At 43.3% G+C, this 22,067-nt stretch overlaps 1 protein-coding gene across 1 annotated transcript in view; it reads right to left on the bottom strand.

The window, feature by feature from the left end:
* LOC122935561 (zinc finger protein 84-like) overlaps positions 1 to 22,067 on the bottom strand; it is a 110,452-nt gene that overhangs the window by 38,776 nt on the left and 49,609 nt on the right. Inside the window, exons 3-8 of the mRNA XM_044291328.1 lie at positions 15,939 to 16,106; positions 15,734 to 15,857; positions 15,520 to 15,617; positions 14,417 to 14,474; positions 8,572 to 9,940; positions 634 to 715 (exon numbers count right to left, since the gene is read on the bottom strand). Of these exons, the coding sequence (XP_044147263.1) occupies positions 634 to 715; positions 8,572 to 9,940; positions 14,417 to 14,474; positions 15,520 to 15,617; positions 15,734 to 15,857; positions 15,939 to 16,106 (1,899 nt within the window). The remainder of the gene's footprint in view (positions 1 to 633; positions 716 to 8,571; positions 9,941 to 14,416; positions 14,475 to 15,519; positions 15,618 to 15,733; positions 15,858 to 15,938; positions 16,107 to 22,067) is intronic.

The following is a 22,067-nucleotide window of genomic DNA, read 5'->3' as shown; positions in this document are numbered from 1 at the left end:
TGCGGTTTGCTGCGATCGCCGACACGGGGGGGGGGGGGGTCACATGAACCCCCCCTGGCGTTTTAACAGGATGCCGGCTGAATGATTTCAGCCGGCATCCTGTTCAAATTAACCCCTGGGGCGCCGGAATGCCGATTTTAAAGTTAGGACGTACCGGTACGTCCTTGGTCCTTAAGGACTCGGGAAATAGGGCGTACCGGTACGTCCTATGTCCTTAAGGGGTTAATAGTAGAGACATTCAAATTTCAAACATTTTGAATTTTTCTAACTTTCTGTAAATTTGGGAATTTTTTATGAATAAAGGTGAAACATATTGACTCAAATTTACCACTAACATGAAGTACAATATTTCAGGAGAAAACAAACTCAGAATCGCTTATATAAGTAAAAGCGTTCCAGAGTTATTACCACATAAAGTGAAACAAGTCAGATTTGCAAAATGCAGCTTGGTCCGGAAGGTAAAAACTGTCTTGGTCTTGAAGGGGTTAAAAAACCTGACAACAAAATATACATTACATTAAATAACTAGAATTTAATAAAACAATATGGAATGATCGCTCTTAATATCTTATGACATGATTATCCCATAGGAAGGAAACAGGATGATCATTACAGAGGGAAACTCAAGTCAACATTGTGAGTCTCTTCATCCACAAAGAAGGAACCTTCATCACGGACACCAACATAGTTTCTTTCATATAATCTGTTTTGTGAACTGGAAAGGAGGAATTCAATTTGGAAATATTAAGAGACAGAATGTAAAAATGTTAACCCTTATAATAATGGTGAACAATCCACAAAATCAGGCACATTAGCAGGCATACTGGGTCCTAGAATGTGACCATTCTGTGGTAGGAGCTTGTAACTCAGTAAATGAAATTCCATGTTAAGAAAACTCGAGATATTTAATGACAGATCAGAGATGAAAAATGATCTTTACTACAGCAGTACTTTCCCCCTTTAGTAGAGATTTTCTTATTTTTCTCAGACTAAGAACCATTTGTTTGAAAATTAACATTCTGATAGTAGGGTTCTCCACATCTTCATCTCTATAGATCATATCTGTCATTCAAGTAGCCATTGATAAATCACTTCCAGTATAAGTGGTTGTGATGTGACAGTCACCTGTTATGGCCACGATGACAACACCTTTAGCAGCAATTGACAGCACCAGGGAAACCTGCCGATCAGCTCAGGTAAGCCTTGTGGCTGCTTTCTACGCCAACCGTCTCATTAATAATAATAATAATATGTATTTATATAGCGCCACCATATTCCGCAGCGCTTTACAAATTCAAAGGGTTCATGTACAAAACAAAAGTAAGTGGCTAATATGCAACTGAAACACTAGGAGTCAGGGCCCTGCTCGCAAGAGCTTACAATTTATAAGGAATTGGGGGTGACACATAAGGTAGTTGATTGTGATAAGAAGGATTTGAGCCATTATTGAACTGACAGGAGTGGTGCCAGCCGATCTGCTTCGGGTTTGGGACTACTAGAGGAATGAGTTTAGGTCAGAGGAGTTGGTGGCGGAAAGGTTTAGTCTGGGAAAATTCATTTGAGGTAGCTTAACCACCTCCGGACCGCCTAACGCACATGTGCGTTCCGGAGGTGGCAGCGCTGCGCACAGTCACGCATATACGCGTCATCTCGCGTGACGCGAGATGACGCGAGTATGCGCCCGCGCGTGCGCAGTTCGCGCCGGCATTTCGTTCAGGACCATTTCGTCAGCAACCTGCCAGCCAATGATCATGGCTGGCAGGTTGCTGATTTTTAAAAAAGCCAATCACAGAGCCATATATCAGATCATATTTGTAAATATGATCTGTTATATGGCTGCCTGCTCCTCTGCTGGTTCTTTTCGTCGGTTGGATCCAGCAGAGGAGCAGGCTTCACAGTGAGTACACCAAACACTACACTATAGCCCCTGATCACCCCCCTGAACCCCAATTAACCCTTTGATCACCCCTTTGATCACCCCTGTCAATCACAAGTGAAAAGAAAAAAGTGATCAGTGCAAACTGTCACTTTTTTTTTTCACTGTTATTGACCGTTAGGTTTTAGGTATAGTTTAGGTCCCTTGGTTAGGTAGTTAGCGATCAGTTAGCGCCCAGCCCACCGCACTGCAGTCCGTTATTCGCTGATTAGCCTATCGCTAATCAGCATTTGTACTTTTATAGTATCTGGAAGTGATCAAAACTGATCACGGTCAGATCTATAATAGTACTAGTGTCACTTTAGTTCGCCCTCCACCCAAAACGCAGTGTTTGCCCGATCAGGCCTGATCGGTCGCCCACACGTGCGTTCACCCGCACCCGCCCCACCGCAGTGACAAAAAAAAAAATTATTTTTTGATCACTGCACATTCACTTTACACGCACTGCGGCGATAAAAAAATCTGTTTTGATATTTTTTATCAACCGCAGCGGCCTCCGGTACTTCGCTAGCCTCCCCTTTGTAAGACAGGCTTGCTTTTTTTTTCTTGGGTAGTCTCAGGGAATACCCCTAAATTTAGTTGCCCACATGTCTAACAGGGGGTATTCCTCTGAAGAGGCCTACAGGCTTCTGACCCAGTCGGATGAGGAGTGGGAACCCTCATCTGATGAATCCAGCGGGTCAGAATACGAACCTGTAGAAAGCAGTGGCTCTCTGACCCAAAGTTCGGACGAGGAGGCTGAGGTCCCTGATACCACCAGGCGTACCCGGCCCCGTGTCGCTAGACCGCAGGTTGCGCAGGATCCGCTTCAAGAGCAGCAGAGTGGGGCTGGTGCTGTCGGATTACGTGGTGAGGCATACACCAGCAGCCCAGCCCTCCCTGGACCTAGTACCAGCACTGCCGTACAACCTGGTGAAGTAGCGAGCACCAGAAGGGCAGTTGAAGCTGGTACGGTGGCACGTGCAGTAGTGACCCCGTCGCAGCCACCGCAAAGACGTGCCCGTAGAGCCCCTAGAATCCCAGAGGTGCTGGCAAACCCTGATTGGCAGTCCCCAACTTCAGCCGCACCTGTAGTTTTCCCTTTCACTGCCCAGTCTGGAGTTCGGGTTGAGACGGCTCAGATCGGTTCGGCCCTGGGATTGAGCTGTTCTTGACTGCGGAGCTTTTAGACATAGTTGTGGCCGAAACAAACAGGTATGCCACACAATTTATCACCGCTAACCCGGGAAGCTTTTATGCCCAGCCTTTCCGGTGGAAACCAGTCCAAGTTTCCGAACTTAAAACTTTTCTGGGCCTCCTCCTCAACATGGGCCTGACAAAAAAGCATGAATTGGTCCACGAACCCGATTCATCACATGCCCATGTTCTCTGCTGCCATGTCCAGGGCACGTTTTGAGGCCATCCTGCGGTTCCTGCACTTTAGTGACAACACCGCCTCCCGTCCCAGGGGCCACCCTGCTTTTGACCGGCTCCACAAAATTCGGCCCCTCATAGACCATTTCAACCAGAAATTTGCAGATATTTATACCCCAGAGCAAAACATCTGCATAGACGAGTCCCTGATACATTTTACCGGGCGCCTTGGCTTCAAACAATACATCCCAAGCAAGCGCGCCCGGTATGGGGTCAAATTGTATAAGCTCTGTGAAAGGGCCACAGGCTATACCCACAAATTTCGGGTCTATGAGGGAAAAGATCAGACCCTGGAGCCGGTCGGTTGCCCTGACTACCTGGGGAGCAGTGGGAAGACAGTTTGGGACTTGGTGTCACCCTTATTCGGCAAGGGGTACCATCTTTATGTGGACAATTTTTACACAAGTGTGGCCCTCTTTAGGCATTTGTTTCTAGAACGGATTGGCGCCTGTGGTACCGCGCGAACTAGTCGCGCGGGCTTCCCCCAACGGCTCGTTACCACCCGTCTTGCAAGGGGGCAGAGGGCCGCACTGTGTAACGAAGAACTGCTCGCGGTGAAATGGAGAGACAAGCGTGACGTTTACATGCTCTCCTCCATTCACGCAGACACGACAATACAAATTGAGCGAGCAACCCGTGTCATTGAAAAGCCCCTCTCAGTCCACGACTATAACCTCCACATGGGAGGGGTCGACTTCAATGACCAGATGTTGTCTCCGTATTTAGTTTCCCGACGCACCAGACGCTGGTATAAGAAGGTGTCTGTATATTTAATTCAATTGGCTCTGTACAATAGTTTTGTTCTCTACAGTAAGGCTGGGAGAACTGGATCCTTCCTCAAATTTCAGGAAGAGATCATCGAGAACCTCCTGTATCCAGGAGGTTCCGTGGCCCCAACCACCAGTGTAGTTAGCCGTCTACACGAGCGACATTTCCCCAATGTCGTTCCTGGTACCTCAACCCAACCGTCACCCCGAAAAAGATGTCGTGTCTGTAGCAGGAGTGGAATAAGGCGTGACACCCGCTATTTCTGTCCTGACTGTCCGGACCACCCTGCCCTATGCTTTGGAGAGTGTTTCCGGAAGTACCACTCACAGGTACACTATTAGCATAGGGATCATCTCACCAGGATAGGCACACAGGGCTATTAGGGCCCATTCACTCACTGCTGCTGCAAACGTCTCCTTTCACATGGGACAAAGTGCATAACGCACTTCGCCACATCTTTGGGCGATTTGCTCTTTGCACATTGTCCCATGGGGAAGGAGAGGTTTGTTCTATAAAGGTAAAAAAACAAAAAAAAAACAAAAAAAAAAAACAGGTAAGCAAACAGGTTAATGTTTAGTTCCAAAAGTTAAAGTTACATGTTCTGTTCCAAAGTTAATAAAATTATTGCGTTGTGGCCTGGTTTTTTTTTTTTTTGTTTTTTTACCTTCCAGGTGGACCAACCGATCGACCAGCTGCAGCACCGATGTGCATTCTGACAGAAGCATTGCGCTGCTGTCAGATTACACGCAAGTCGGTGTATGCGGCGTTGCAAGACGGGATTTTCTCCTCTGCAGTGACAGATACGTTTGCCGAGGCATACGAGCTGAGGAGGAGGCGGCGTTCCTATGCTTTGGCAAGCACTTTGTATATATATATATATATATATATAAATAAAAAAATCCCGGCAATGATTTATTCATCCACATCGATTGATGTGAATGGAGAAATCTGGTTTGCCAGGGCATACGAGCTAAGTGGGTATGGATGTAGGGCGGAGCTCCTATGTCCTGGCAGACGCCTTTCCCCTCCATTTTTTTTTTTTTGCAGAGATTTTTTCATCCACATTGATCGATGCGAATGAAGAAATCTGTGCCGTTCATTTTTTTCTTTCAGCCCAGAGGCTGAACGGAAAAAAAAATCTCATTACCTGTATGCTCAATATAAGGAGAATAGCAGAAACTCCTAATGCTGGCCATACATGTAATGATTGCGGAGACCCTCAAATGCCAGGGCAGTACAAACACCCCACAACTGACCCCATTTTGGAAAGAAGACACCCCAAGGTATTTGCTGAGGGGCATATTGAGTCCATGAAAGATTTAAATTTTTGTCCTAAGTTAGCGGAAAGTGAGACTTTGTGAGAAAAAACAAAAAAAAAAATCAATTTCCGCTAACTTATGCAAAAAAAAAAAAATTTCTATGAACTTGCCATGCCCCTCATTGGATACCTTGGGGTGTCTTCTTTCCAAAGTGGGGTCACATGTGGGGTATTTATACTGCCCTGGCTTTTTAGGGGCCCTAAAGCGTGAGAAGAAGTCTGGGAGCCAAATGTCTAAAAATGCCCTCCTAAAAGGAATTTGGGCACCTTTGCGCATCTAGGCTGCAAAAAAGTGTCACACATCTGGTATCGCCGTACTCAGGAGAAGTTGGGCAATGTGTTTTGGGGTGTCATTTCACATATACCCATGCTGGGTGAGATAAATATCTTGATCAAATGCCAACTTTGTATAAAAAAATTGGAAAAGTTGTCTTTTGCCAGGATATTTCTCTCACCCAGCATGGGTATATGTAAAATGACACCCCAAAACACATTCCCCAACTTCTCCTGAGTACGGCGATACCAGATGTGTGACACTTTTTTGCAGACAAGGTGGGCAAAGGGGCACATATTCCAAAGTGCACCTTTCGGATTTCACCGGTCATTTTTTACAGATTTTGATTGCAAAGTTCTTCTCACACATTTGGGCCCCTAAATTGCCAGGGCAGTATAACTACGCCACAAGTGACCCCATTTTGGAAAGAAGACACCCCAAGGTATTCCGTGAGGGGCATGGCGAGTTCCTAGAATTTTTTATTTTTTGTCGCAAGTTAGTGGAATATGAGACTTTGTAAGGAAAAAAGAGAAAAAAAAAAAAATCATCATTTTCCGCTAACTTGTGACAAAAAATAAAAAATTCTAGGAACTCGCCATGCCCCTCACGGAATACCTTGGGGTGTCTTCTTTCCAAAATGGGGTCACTTGTGGCGTAGTTATACTGCCCTGGCAATTTAGGGGCCCAAATGTGTGAGAAGTACCTTGCAATCAAAATGTGTAAAAAATGGCCTGCAAAATCTGAAAGGTGCACTTTGGAATATGTGCCCCTTTGCCCACCTTGGCAGCAAAAAAGTGTGACACATCTGGTATCGCCGTACTCAGGAGAAGTTGGGGAATGTGTTTTGGGGTGTCATTTTACATATACCCATGCTGGATGAGAGAAATATCTTGGCAAAAGACAACTTTTCCCATTTTTTTATACAAAGTTGGCATTTGACCAAGATATTTTTCTCACCCAGCATGGGTATATGTAAAATGACACCCCAAAACACATTCCCCAACTTCTCCTGAGTACGGCGATACCAGATGTGTGACACTTTTTTGCTGCCAAGGTGGGCAAAGGGGCACATATTCCAAAGTGCACCTTTTGGATTTCACCGGTCATTTTTTACACATTTTGATTGCAAAGTTCTTCTCACACATTTGGGCCCCTAAATTGCCAGGGCAGTATAACTACCCGACAAGTGACCCCATTTTGGAAAGAAGACACCCCAAGGTATTCCATGAGGGGCATGGCGAGTTCCTAGAATCTTTTATTTTTTGTCGCAAGTTAGTGGAATATGAGACTTTGTAAGAAAAAATAAAAAAAATAAAATCATCATTATTTTCCGCTAACTTGTGACAAAAAATAAAAAGTTCTATGAACTCACTATGCCCATCAGCGAATACCTTAGGGTGTCTACTTTCCGAAATGGGGTCATTTGTGGGGGTTTTCTACTGTTTGGGCATTGTAGAACCTCAGGAATCATGACAGGTGCTCAGAAAGTCAGAGCTGCTTCAAAAAGCGGAAATTCACATTTTTGTACCATAGTTTGTAAATGCTATAACTTTTACCCAAACCATTTTTTTTTTGCCCAAACATTTTTTTTTTATCAAGGACATGTAGAACAATAAATTTGGCGAAAAATTTATATATGGATGTCGTTTTTTTTGCAAAATTTTACAGCTGAAAGTGAAAAATGTCATTTTTTTGCAAAAAAATCGTTACATTTTGATTAATAACAAAAAAAGTAAAAATGCCAGCAGCAATGAAATACCACCAAATGAAAGCTCTATTAGTGAGAAGAAAAGGAGGTAAAATTCATTTGTATGGTAAGTTGCATGACCGAGCGATAAACGGTGAAAGTAGTGTAGTGCCGAAGTGTAAAAAGTGCTCTGGTCATGAAGGGGGTTTCACCTAGCGGGGCTGAAGTGGTTAATAAGCCTGTCTTATTAGATGTGTTTTTAAAGGATAACTGTCACACTTAGACCCTAATTTCAATTTTCATATATGTAGTTACTAATAACAGGATATTCCAGAATCAGTTACTATTAGACTGACTTACCCCATATTTAATAAGATTCAGCCCTTAGCAACCAGTCTGCATAAAACTGCAATTTCACTATTCAGTTAAGACGGCCGCCAGTGCCTTTACCCTGAGGCTAATCCCGCCTGCCCTCACTAGCCAGTAACAATAGCCCCCCAAAAGTGTCAGTAACCAGAGCCCTTCCCCCTAAAGGGTTAATCTCCTGCAGCACAAAGGGATCCTCTTACCACATGTTGCTTTCATTTATACACTGAGCAGACGGCAGATCTCACTTCCCTGTTGTGCGCTTATTCGGCTCTGCATTGTCCCAGTCTGCTGAGTGAGGGAGCGTCTGCCAAGCGCAGGGACAGGGAGAAGTGCACACAGCCCAGGCACTGTTATCAGCTGCTGGGGAGGACCTTGCTTTAATCATTTACTTACAGTCCCTGGCTGTCTTTAATCTGACCTTGCAGGCTGCGTGCTTCTGCGTCCTCCGTCCTTCAACACAGAGGACGGACCATGCCTAGCAACCCTATTTTAAGCACAGGTAAAAGTAGGCAGTACAGGGAACAAAACTGTGGAATTAAGGGGTAATTGAATACACAGTGAAAAGTTGAAATAGGGCCACCAAGGAGATATTAATCACCACAATCCAATACTCCAAAAAAAAATAAAAAATAACAGTTATACTTTAAGGCACGTTTGAAGGTGGAGAAGTTGTAGACTGAGCTGCAATACCGAGCATTGGAAAACATTGTGTTTTGTAAGTTGCAAGGAGGCCCCCCGGTGGGGGTCTTGAGTTTTGAAACGCCCCCAATCTGATATTGATGACCTATCTTAAAGACAGGTCAGACTTCTCCCCTGTGTGAGCTCTCTGATGCCGAGTTAAACTTGATTGAAGAAAAAAACATATCCCACATACTGAACATGAAAATGTCTTCTGTCCTAAGTGGATTGCTAGATGTTTCACAAGACCAGATTTCTCACTAAAACATTTCCCACATTCTGAGCATGAAAATGGCTTCTGTACTGTGTGAATTCTTTGATGTACTACAAGCTTTGCTTTCATACGAAAACACTTCCCACATTCAGGACACAGAAACGGCTTCTCTCCTGTGTGAATTCTCTGATGTGTAACAAGATCTGATTTATGACTAAAACACTTCCCACATTCAATACATGAAAATGGCTTCTCCCCTGTGTGAGTTCTTTGATGTTTAACAAGATCTGATTTATGACTAAAACACTTCCCACATTCAATACATAAAAATGGCTTCTCCCCTGTGTGAGTTCTCTGATGCTTAATTAAACTTGATTGATGGGTGAAACATTTTCCACATTCTGAACATAAAAATGGCATCTCCCCTGAGTGGATTCTTAGATGTCTCACGAGATCAAATTTCTGACTAAAACATTTCCCACATTCTGAGCATGAAAATGGCTTCTCTCCTGTGTGAATTCTTTGATGTTTAACAAGATCTGATTTATGACTAAAACACTTTCCACATTCAGGACACAGAAACGGCTTCTCTCCTGTGTGAATTCTTTGATGTTCTGCAAGGATTGATTTCACACGAAAACACTTCCCACATTCAGGACACAAAAACGGCTTCTCTCCTGTGTGAATTCTCTGATGTCTCACAAGATCAGCTTTCTTACTAAAACATTTCTGACATTCTGAACATGAAAATGGCTTCTTCCCTAAGTGGATGTTTAGATGTGTCACAAGATTTGATTTCAGACTAAAACATTTACCACATTCAGGACATGAAAATGGCTCATCTCCTGTATGAATTCTTAAATGTGTCACAAGAACAGATTTCTCACTAAAACATTTCCCACATTCTGAACATGAATACGGCTTCTCCCCTGTGTGACTTCTCTGATGTCCAACTAGAATTAATTTCCTGGTAAAAGATTTTCCACATTCAGAGCATGAAAATGACTTTTTATCTCTGCAATTTCTCTCATTTGATTTTTTCTTAAAAGGTTTAACATGTGAAAATATTTTTCCACGCTTCTGTTTAGTTCTTGTTTTGCCAGTCAGTGATTGATTAGATGAAGGTTTCTTGTGACCAGCGGTATCGGTGGATAGATCTCCACTGTGAAGGACTGAGGGTACATTAGGAGCTATTGAATTAGCTTGTGTGGTATTGTTATCTTCTGCTTTATCATAGGAAGATAAATGAAGATTCTTACGGTATACTCTCATCCCGTTTTCACCTAGAAAATTAAACAAAAGTTTTTGAAACAATAGTAAGCCAGAAAACATAAAATAAATAAGACATATAAGATGACAGTATAGTCTACAGTTTCAGTAAAGTTAGATTTAAAGGAACCAATAATCGTCTTGATTATCTGAAACGACAGTTCCGGCAAAGATCTTCCCGATAACCTCGCCGATAATATGCCTGATGAACGAGCAAAACACTTGTTCATCAGGTGATCCTGCTGTTCATGCAGCCACCACCAATCATCGTTTCTGGACAGCAGATCGTGTGGTCTAAACAATGATTCTGTATGGGGATGAGGGATCTCTATAGCGATCCTTCGTCCTCATACTGTGAAGGAGTTTGCTGCTTGAAAATGCAGCTTTCTCCTTCACTGAGCGAGCAGCCAGCTGTCCGGAAGGAACACTTCCTTCCTGACAACCAGCCATCCTTCCTGACAACATCCATCAGCCCGTCTAATCTTGTCTTGAGGTTTTAGGAATTTTTGGTTGTCCAAGAATATAATACCTTGTAGAGATGATGACAGATGTTTCTATCCAGACCATACAGTCCAATACATCCCAATGTCAACAGACAACAAAAATTCCAGAAATTACAGATACAACAATAAATGAATATAATAGATATCATGTGTGTAAGGAAACTCAGCATGAACATATACACACCGCTGTGTGCATCCGCCACTGTATGCATTTTTGCTGGGGATCGCCATTAGTAATGGGCCACAAGTGCAGGATTTGCTCCCCTGTATATATATATATATGCACAACTGCATGGGTTTGAACACTTCCTGCCTGTTTAACACCACACCATTTTTTCAGTTTGTTTGTATATAGAGATGCCTAGAGGTGTATAAACTCCAAATTTAAATGAGCCTGTTTTCCATCCGCAGGCTACATTTAGGTGCACCTGCGAGGCCTGGGCCATATCATCCACTCTTCAGTGGGACTTGCAGACTCCTTCTCCTCCCATTGCTAGCATGGTTACATGCTGGAGGTAACTGGTGAGTTGTCTATGAGTCGGACCTCACACTCCTGTAATTCGCCCACTGGCACCTAGTATTGCCCATACGGCTCAGGTAGGTGAGTGTTAGGACCTGAACTACTAGAGAAACCTTGTTGCTGGGCTCGGGCTCAGACATGTCCTCCACAGTAGTATATGTTGGCTAATCTCTCAATTTTAACATCAGTTTGAGGATTTAGTAAGTCCGCAGAGTGCACCTGTCTTTGCTATTATTAACATGTACACACCACCTGTGTATACGCTTAATGTATGACCCTATTATGTGCTTTACAAAACCATATCTCACCCAAGTGCTTAATGAGCTTTGAGGAAAATTATCAAAACTAGAGCAGGTGGCCACCATTCAGATTCCAACTATAATAGGACAACCTTTGGAAAATTAAATAAGTAATTTGATTGGTTGTCATGGGCAGCAACTTCATTTTCCTTTCAACAAGCTCTGATACATCTTCTCCTCCTTTTGTTTTGATCGCCGTTGAGCCCTTTTTGTGCTTTACTTATTATGGCAACTTTCTTCTTTTTTTTTCTTACACCTTTCCTTTTAACCCCTTTTTTCCTGTTGTTTCATTGCTGCATTCTATATTTTTTAATTGCAATTTTAGGGTAAATACAACTTAATGATAATGTAAAAAAACAACAGCAATTCCACCACTGATTTTTGCATTTTACAATGTTTACAATGTGGCATAAAAAATATGTTTGCTTTAGGCCTCATGCACATGACCGTTGTTTTAGTCCGCATCGGAGGCGCAGTTTTTGCGGCTTGGATGTGGACCCATTCACTTCAATGGGGCCGCAAATGATGCGGACAGCACTTCGTTGCTCTGTTCCGTGGTCCGCAAAATAAATATAACCTGTTATATCAATGGCTGTCCGTGCTGTTCCGCAAATTTCGGAACGCACACAGACGCCATCCGTGTTTTGCGGATCCGCAATTTGCGGACTGCAAAACACACAACGGTCGTGTGCATGAGGCCTTATTCTGCAGATCAGTATGATTGCTCGAATACACTTTAATAGGAAATAGCCGTCCCATAGAAGTGAATGGGATGGCTTCTTGTAATTACACTGATAACTGCTGCGATGTCGACAGCAAGCGGGTAAACAATGAAAGGAAAACGTGCTGCTTTCTCTTCAATCAACTGATTGGCGGGTGTGCCAGGTGTCGGACCCCTGCCAATATGATATTGATGACCTAACCTGAGGATAGGTCGTCAATAATAAAATCCGGGAAAACCCCTTTACGCTCCTGAACCCTGATCATGACGGTTGGATGGCAAAACATGTAGGGGAACTTTGGTCTTTGCTTTAACGTAAATTCAAAAGACTTGAGAATAAATAAGCTTATGCAGGCTAAGTGAATAAATATATTTACTAAATGTGATAAAAAAAATATAAAACAGACAAACCATATACAGAGTACTAAAAGTAAAAAATCACTGGCCTGCAACAGTATACAATATGGTGACAGGAGTTCCCCCCATATAGTCGCACATGGCTCTCAGATGCCATTGTCACATTTGACCACAGTATCTGGGAGAGCTGAAACTGGGAGCCGCGAGCTTCCCGGACTGGTCCACCGTCCCCTGGCTGAGATCAAGGAAGGAGTCCCATACTAGTAATAGGCCCGAGCCTTCACAAGGCTTCCAGCTCAATTACTAGTATATTCCAATGCTGGCCTGCAGGAGGCAGCATTGCATTGGAATATATTGCATCTTGTATATGCATAGATATCCATCACGGAATACAAGTGGCAATTTAATGATTGCTTGTTATAGTTACTTTAGGTGATTTTAAAAAGTTTGAAAAAAATATTTAAAAAAATTAAATTCAAATCACCCGCTTCCTTAAGAAAACAAAAAGTAAATTTAAAAATGAAACATCATGGGCATCACCATATCCAAAAACACCTGTACTATTAACCCTTTCAACCCCAGAGTTTTTTTTGGGTGTTTTTGTTTTGCGCACCCTGCCTTCCCAGAGCCATAACTTTTTTATTTGTCTGTTTACATAGCCATATGAGGGCTTGATTTCTGCAGGACAAGTAGTACTTTACGCCATCATTTAATATTGCATATGATCTTGTGGAAAGAGGGAAAAAAAACAATTTAATGGGGTGCAATAGCAAAAAAATAAATAAATAAAGCAATTCAACTACAGTTTTAAGTTTTTTTTTATTTATGACGTTTGATGTACGATAAAACTGACTGTTTACTGTTACTTTTATTCTACAGGTCAGTACGAATCCGACGATACCTTATATGTATAGTTTGTATTGCGATTTGATAGTGATAAAAAAAAATTTAAGTGGAAAAAAATCTGTTTTATTTTGTTGTCCCAATTTTTTGACCCCTATAACTTTTTTGCAATTATGTGTACTCATTTTTTGCGGGGCTACCTTAACTTTTCATTGATCGTATTCTGGGGTGTGTATGACTTTTAGATCACTTTTTATAAAAAAAATTGTAGAAAAGGAAACAACCAAAAACGGCTAATCGGCCATTTAGAAGCTTTTTTCTATTTTGCCGTTTTTCATATAGGGAATATATTTTTATATTTTTATAATATGGGCGTTTTCACACATCACGACACCCATGATGTGTAATTTTTTTAAAAAAAATTTAGTTTTTATTTTGGGAACGGTGGTGATTTGAATTTTTATGTTTTTTTATTTTAAAAAACTTTTTTATAGTTCCCATAGGGAACTATAACATGCAATCAATAGATTGCTATTCTTATAGACTCCAATGCACTTGCTTGTTTCCTATGGAGCCCTATTACAGGCAAGGGCTCCGTAGGAAATACTATGCAGCAGTCATTCACAAAGACAGGGGCTGTTGCACACAAGCTCAGGGTTCTCCGATCACTGCACGGGGGAGCCGGAGCATCACCAGAAGCGCGTGCTTTGTGTTTTCAGCTCGCTCAGATGCCGTGGTCAGGATTGACCATGGCATCTGAGGGGTTAAATGTCCGCGATCGGCATTACTGACGGTTTCGGACATTGAGCCGTGGGAGTCTGCTATAAGAAGCAGGCGGCCACCCCCGGCTATGGCGCCTGCAGCGTTTAGGAGCAGGCACTATCTTTTAAGACCCGCTAGGCACCGTACTATTATGGCGTTGGTCGGGAAAGGGTTAAAATAATACAAATACATTGCAAATAACACCTAATACTAATAATAACACCCCATGGGTCCATATACTACAGGTTTATAACTGAGGCCTATCGTATCATGTGACCTTTACTCAGAAACGGCATTTACCCTCCAGTCTTTTTGTGATTGTTTCTGTCCATATTGGGTCACATTGTACCGGTGCCGAGGAAGATGATGAATATATTGGGGCACTATATCCAGGAGGAGGAGGAGGAGGTTTCTCGGAACTTCCGATCAGATTTCCCATTAATAAAGACATTTACAGCCAAACGAGATTTATGAAAGGTTCTTACCATTCGCGGACACTGATCCGGGTTTTTTTAGCTCACTCATCGTTCCACCTGAACTTTCCTGCAGTAAAGATCCCACATTAAAGACATCAGAAAACTATACTGCACTGCTAGCTTATCTTATATCCAGGCGACGATCAAACACCCCTAGAAGACATGAACCTTTCTGCCCTGAAGAAGAAGGATCTCCTCACGTGGTGATCAGACAGGATCAACATTCAGACAAGTATCTTACACACATGAAATGTGACATTTTTCAGCATGAAATGACCTGATCCTATCCCGGAGAGGACGCTGAGCTCATCACCTCCAGTTCTTACATTATTGTATGGTAAAAAGCCTGTCATTGCTTCTGGAGACTGAACCTTATATCCACTTGCTCTCGTCCTTTGTGGTGACCTGATTCTAGATGAGAAGGTAATAATGTTTTGCAAAAGCAGGAAGATTCTGTACCTGATGAGTCAGTCACTGACTGTTAATACAGGACAGTATCTGCTGTAGATGCAGCTGACTGGCATTGTGCTGTCATTTAGTCTATGACTTACATCTACTCTGCAGGACTTTACTTTTACCCACATTGAATCTCAGTTGCCAAGTGGATGTCCAAACAGGAGAACATTTAATGCAATATTTTATGACACCAGAAACCATTTGTAGCAAACAACAAGATGCAATGGAGCCTACAGTATACTCCACTGCTGCTGGGGTTCTGGCATATGAGGAACCAAAGAAAATCAGATGCGGAAGCAGCAAAGAGCAATGGCCCCAAAGTAACCCAGAATGTCTGTAACTGACAGTGTGTGTGTACTGTATATACTGTATAAATCCCATGCACCTTAAGGATCCTCTGATGTCACGGGGTCATATGACATTCTCAAGTGACGTTACTGTGAAGCAGGTTCAGGCTTTTGTGGCAGGAAGACCCTTTCATACACTTAGGAGTTTGAGCCGAGGCTGTTTTGAAGCACAAATTTGTGTGTGGAGAGATGGCAACACATGGCGACCTGTGTACTGGTGGGGGTTCGGGGAGATGCCAACCTGCCATTTCTAGTTATGCCCCTGACATCAGTCTGTAGAGGATAGGTAGAAACCTCAGCTGCACTTACTTGATGATCCAGTGGGACATTCTGCTTTTCCTGTAGACAGTCCTGGGAATACAGAGGAACGGGAAATCTCTCTGGTGGATTTCTCTGACTGGATCCATCTGTAGGAAATACACACAGTGACTGAATACATTGTCTATATGTGAAGATCAGATGATGGGGAATCTGACTCTCAGAACTGTTCTCATCTCTACAGTCATGGAAGGTCTCCGCTTACCCGGTGATGTGAGGGACTGGGGATTCTCCATCATGACGTCCTTGTACAGATCTTTGTTTTCTTCTAAATACTCCCACTCCTCCATGGAGAAATAGACAGCTACATCCTGACACCTTATAGGAGCCTGTCAATACAAGGATAGTAATTACCAGACCCCTCTCTTGGCGTTATTGTATAATGTCCCAGCATTCCCAGCAGCGCTCACCTCTCCGCTCAGCAGCTCAGTGATCCTGGTGGTAAGTTCTAGGATCTTCTGCTCATGTATCAGGGAATAAGGTGGAGGCTTGATGATGGGTCTCTGGGTCCTGCTCCATCCTCCTGACACACAGGGTGTCACACACTCACCAGACGACTTCTTCACTACTGTGTAATCCTGTGTATGGGGAGACGCCAATCACTACAGAGATTCTAAGAATCCTTCATCTTTCCAGACATTTCCCTGGTTTATTACTAGAGATAAGAGTGATGTCATGTGAAACTCTCACCTCTCCAGTTATCAAGGAGATGATCTCTAGGGTGTGGTCTAATATCCTTCCAGCCATGTGGTCTCTGTCCTTCTCCATCATTGGTGGGTCATTGATGGAAAGGACCATCGTCTTTCAAAAGAAGAGAGTCCTGCACGTAAGGAACCTGAGGGAAACAAGTGAGTGCAGGTTAGGCTACTTTCACACTAGCGTTCGATCGGATCCGTTCTGAACAGGTCCGATCATATTAATGCAGACGGAGGCTCCGTTCAGTACGGATCCGTCTGCATTAATTACTTAGAAAATTTTCTAAGTGTGAAAGCAGCCTGAGCGGATCCGTCCAGACTTTCAATGTAAAGTCAATGGGGGACGGATCCGCTTGAAGATTGAGCCATATTGTGGCATCTTCAAACGGATCCGTCTTACATTGTAAGTCTGGACGGATCCGCACGCCTCCGCACGGCCAGGCGGACACCCGAACGCTGCAAGCAGCGTTCAGCTGTCCGCCTGTCCGTGCGGAGGCGAGCGGAGCAGAGGCTGAACGGCGCCAGACTGATGCAGTCTGAGCGGATCCGCATCCATTCAGACTGCATCAGGGCTGGACGGAAGCGTTCGGGTCCGCTCGTGAGCCCCTTCAAACGGAGCTCACGAGCGGACAGCCGAACGCTAGTGTGAAAGTAGCCTTAGAAGTGCACAGTGAACTACACTGGGGAGAATAATAATCTTATGGTCATCACTGTGATTTTTATGTATACATTTTCACACTTGGTGTGTATTTTTAGTTTTTTGTTAGTGTTGTGTATATCTCATATATATAAAAATGAATTTCTGTCTGTCTAGACGTTCTTTATGCGCGACCAAACGACTGGACCGATCTTTACCAAATTTGGCAAACAGGTACATTAGGTGTCCGGGAAGGTTTTAGTTCGGGTCTGAGCTCTCTAGGGCGTACCGTTCCTGAGATATTCCCCAAAATGACCCACATTAGCCAATACAAGCCTGCAAGTCTTTCTCTTCAAATCCCAACTGCCATAAACACAGTTTTACTCCAGGTTTCCATATCAACCCTGCCGTTTTTCTTTACTGCTTAAAGGGGCGGTGTCACAGCAGACAGGATACAAGATACACAGGATATAAACAAACAAGTGTCTAGGCAAGAAGCTGGGGATAGAGGTCACCTCCTGACAAATCCCTACCAGCTCTCCCTAGACTTCTATGCCCAAGTTCAGACCCTGAAAATGGGAAAAAACATGTCCTCGTGCCTAGGCTGAAGATTCTCTAGAATCCCTAAGATGGTGAAAGGGGGAAAGAGGAAGCCTGCTCCCCCAGGACCTTGTGGGGGCAGGCGTCTCTCTAACAGCCTAGACAGACAACCACAAGAAAACAAAACCAACTTATCTTTACTGAGCAGGAACAGCAAATCCTTTCTTCATTTCTCTGAGCCAGACAGAAGCTATAACCCGCACAGGACACTGGGAGTGGGCGTAATTTAACGACCCCACCCAGTGCACCTGAAGGGAGGCGGATATAGCTCAATTTTAAAACAAAAACAAAAAGGCTACACGTGCTGCTAACCTGGCAGACCTCCGCACATAGCCTGAGCAGGGCATGACAGACGGGCACTGTGGAGGTCACTGTTAAAAGGGGCAGTCACTGTTAAAGGGGAGGTCACTGAAAATCACTGTTAAAGGGGCGGTCACTGTTAACCTCTTCCGGACACATGACGTACATGTACGGCATGTTTTCCCGGTACTTAAGGACACATGACGTACCGGTACGTCATGTGTATTTCCGATCACAGCTGCATACTGGATGTTTTTCCCTTTTCACACCATTCTTTGTAAACCCTAGAAATGGTTGTGCGTGAAAATCCCAGTAACTGAGCAGATTGTGAAATACTCAGACCGGCCCGTCTGGCACCATGTCACGGACGGTGTACAGGAAACAAGGCAAAGCAACATGTATAAATGACTCGCTGGATCCAAAAGCTAAGGAACCAAGGGAGACCCCTGCAGGAGACCTGGCACTTTCCCTGGCTGCTCAGCCTATGCAAAGATCCTAATGGTGGAGGTTTGCATATCCACGAACCTTGACTATAAAGCCCTGAGCACCCTACAATAGTGAGGGGACACGACCACCGGCTCCCTACACAAGATACGGAGGGAGTCAGGGTCACCTGGAATCCAACAAACAGAAAATAAACGATAAAGGTACAACACTTAGCTTTGTAGCAGACAGGAGAACAAGGTCAGCATGCAAACACACTCCAGGAAGTAGTATAAGCCGCCCAGAAAAGTTTTCTGGGGAGGAATTTAAAGGGAAGCAATTAGTCCAACACATGACAGCTGAGAGAGGCTAAGGAGAGGAGGAACTGAATACCACAACACAGAAACTCAAGGAGGAGGTTCTGAAAGGCCTCTGTCAGAGCTTCTCAGCTGTCTGGTTGTGACACACCAACAACCATGCCACGCTCAAAATGGCTTAAATCACCTTTCTTTCCCATTCTGACATTTAGTTTGGAGTTCAGGAAATTGTCTTGACCAGGGCCACAACCCTACATGCATTGAAGCAACTGCCATGTGATTGGTTGACTAGATAATCGCATTAATGAGAAATAGAACAGGTGTTCCTAATAATTCTTTAGGTGAGTGTATAATGCTCTTACTCACTTTCTTTCAGCAGTTTCTTCAAAAAACAGACTTTTATAATATGTAAATGAGCTCTCTACCAGCAAGTCGGGTGGCTACTTGCTGGTAGCAGCCGCATCCTCCTGTCATAAAGACGCCCCCTCCTCATGTTGATTGACAGGGCCAGCGAACTCGATCGTCCTCTGGCTGGCCCTGTCTGCGTTCAAAATCTGGCGCCTGCGCCGTACCTGTCTTCAGTCGGCCCAGGCGCACTGAGAGGAGGACGCTCGCTTGGCCGCTCCATCCTCAATGCGCCTGCGCCGATGACATCACATCTACACCCGGCGCAGGCGCACTGAGGAAGGAGCGGCCGAGCAAGTGTCCTCCTCTCAGTGCGCCTGCGCCGACTGAAGACAGGTACGGCGCAGGCGCCAGATTTTGAACGCAGACAGGACCAGCCAGAGGACGATCGAATTCGCTGGCCCTGTCAATCAACATGACGAGGGGGCGTCTTTATGAATGGAGGATGCAGCTGCTACCAGCAAGTAGCCACCCGACTTGCTGGTAGAGAGCTAATTTACATATTATAAAAGTCAGATTTTGAAGAAACTGCTGAAGGAAAGTGAGTAAGAGCATTATATATTCATATATCGCAGTATAAAGAATTTAACTAGCCCAAAAAAAAATAATAATGACTTTAGTGGGGTGACAGAAGCCCTTTAAAGTTATCACCACAAAAAGTGGCACTGGTCAGATTTACAAAAAATGGCCCGGTCCTTAAGGTGAAAATGAGCCCGGTCCTAAATGAGTTAAAGGGGCAGTCACTGTGTGTGAAGGTCACTGTTAAAGGGGCCTTCACTGTAAAAGTCACAGTGAAGGCCCCTTTAACAGTGCGGTCACTGTGGAGGTCACTTTTAAAGGGGCAGGCATTGTTAAAAGGGCAGGCATGCTGAAGGTCATTGTTAAAGGGTCGGGCACTGTGGAGGTCAATCTTAAAGGGGCGGGCACTGTATAGGTCACTGTTATGGGGAAAACTGTTAATATCTTTTTACGACACCCGGAAACTCATATATATATATAAAAATGATTTTCTGTCTGTACGTTCTTTATGCACGACCAAACGACTGGATGGATCTTCACCAAATTTGGCACATAGGTACATCAGGGTCTCAGCTCTCTAGGACGTTCCGTTCTTAAAATATTCCCAAAAAATGACCCACATTAGCCAATAGAAGGTTGCAAGTCTTTCTCTTCAAATCCCAACTGCCATAAACACAGTTTTACTCCAGGTTTCCATAACAACCCAGCCAATTTTCTTTACTGCTTAAAGGGGCGTTCACTGTGAAAGTCACTGTTAAAGGGGCGGTCACTGTGAAAGTCACTGTTAAAAGGGCGGTCACTGTGAAAGTCACTGTTAAAGGGGCGGTCACTGTGAAAGTCAGTTAACCTCTTTAGAACACAGCCTTATTTCACCTTGAGGACCAGGCCATTTTTTGCAAATCTGGCCAGTGTCACTTTAAGTGGTGATAACTTTAAAATGCTTTGACTTATCCAGGCCATTCTGAGATAGTTTTTTCGTCACATATTGTACTTCATGAGACTGGTAAAATGAAGTAAAAAAAAAAACATTTTTATTTATAAAAAAAAAAAATTACCACAAATTTTTTAAAAATTGCAAATTTCCAAGTTTCAATGTCTCTACTTCTATAATATATAGTAATACCTCAAAAATAGTTATTACTTTACATTCCCCATATGTCTACTTCATGTTTGGATCATTTTGGGAATGATATTTTATATTTTGGGGATGTTACAAGGCTTAGAAGTTTAGAAGCAAATCTTGAAATTTTTCAGAAAGTTTCCAAAACCCCAATTTTTTGTAACCAGTTCAGGTCGGAAGTCACTTTGTGAGGCTTACATAATAGAAACCACCCAAAAATGACCCCATTCTAGAAACTACACCCCTCAAGGTATTCAAAACTGATTTTAAAAACTTTGTTAACCCCTTAGGTGTTCCACAAGAGTTATTGGCAAATGGGAATGATATTTGAGAATTTACATTTTTGGGCAGATTTTCAATTTTTATTAAAAAAAATTCCGGTAACAAAGCAAGGGTTAACAGCCAAACAAAATGCTATATTTATTGCCCCGATTCTGTAGTTGGCAGAAACACCCCATATGTCGCCGTAAACTACTGTACGGGCACACAGTAGGGCGTAGAGGGAAAGGTGCGCCGTATGGTTTTTGGAAGGCAGATTTTGCTGGACTGGTTTATTTACACCATGTCCCATTTGAAGCCCCCTGATGCACCCCTAGAGTAGAAACTCCATAAAAGTGACCCCATCTAAGAAACTACATCCCTCAAGGTATTCAAAACTGATTTTACAAACTTTGTTAACCCCTTAGGTGTTGCACAAGAGTTATTGGCAAATGGGAATGATATTTGAGGGGTTAGTTTTTTTTTTTATAGAGCAGATTCTTACGGAAGCGGCGATACCTAATATGTCTACTTTTTTGTTAGTTATTTATGTTTTACACTATATTATCTTTTTATAAACAAAAAAAAAGCATTTTAGTATCTCCATAGTCATTTTTTTTTTGTTTTTAGCCGATTATCTTAGGTAGGGGCACATTTTTTGCGGATGAGAGGACGGTTTTATTGGCACTATTTTGGGGGGCATATGACTTTTTGATCGCTTGCTAAATTTTGTGATGTAAGGTGACAAAAAAAACTTTTTTTTGCACCGTTTTTATTTTATTCTTTTGAACGTGTTCATCTGAGGGGTTAGGTGGGGTGAATTTATATAGAGCAGATTCTTACGGACGTGACGATACCTAATATGTCAACTTTTTTTATTTTTTGTATTACTAAATAATATTTTTTTGTTTTTAGTATTAGTGTCTCAATTCTGCGAACCAGTTTTTTATCCGATTGTCAGTGGCTAAATTGGGATATAAATTTAGTACTCCATGGAAGTGTGGTACTCCCTGAAGCAACCAATAATGCAGAGGCGTGGTGTCCTTCCGTATCCCCCTCCTGTGACACACTCTGCACCTTTTTGGGGTCCGTCCCTTCTTTCTAGTATGGGGGACCACACCTGGAAGTGTGTTGGCCAGAGACAATCCGGGTGCCTCCAGTTCCCGAGGTCCTCCGGCCTGCTCTTTCCCGGTCAGAAAAGATCAGGTCCTTGAGGTCCTGATTTTGTACAGGCGGTCATAGGCAGGTTCACCTCGGGGGGGGGG

This window comes from Bufo gargarizans, chromosome 4 (genome assembly GCF_014858855.1).
Source record: "Bufo gargarizans isolate SCDJY-AF-19 chromosome 4, ASM1485885v1, whole genome shotgun sequence".
NCBI lineage: Eukaryota > Metazoa > Chordata > Amphibia > Anura > Bufonidae > Bufo > Bufo gargarizans.
The sequence above is the reverse complement of the archived record's forward strand: the minus strand, read 5'-3'. Positions and strand labels throughout refer to the sequence as shown.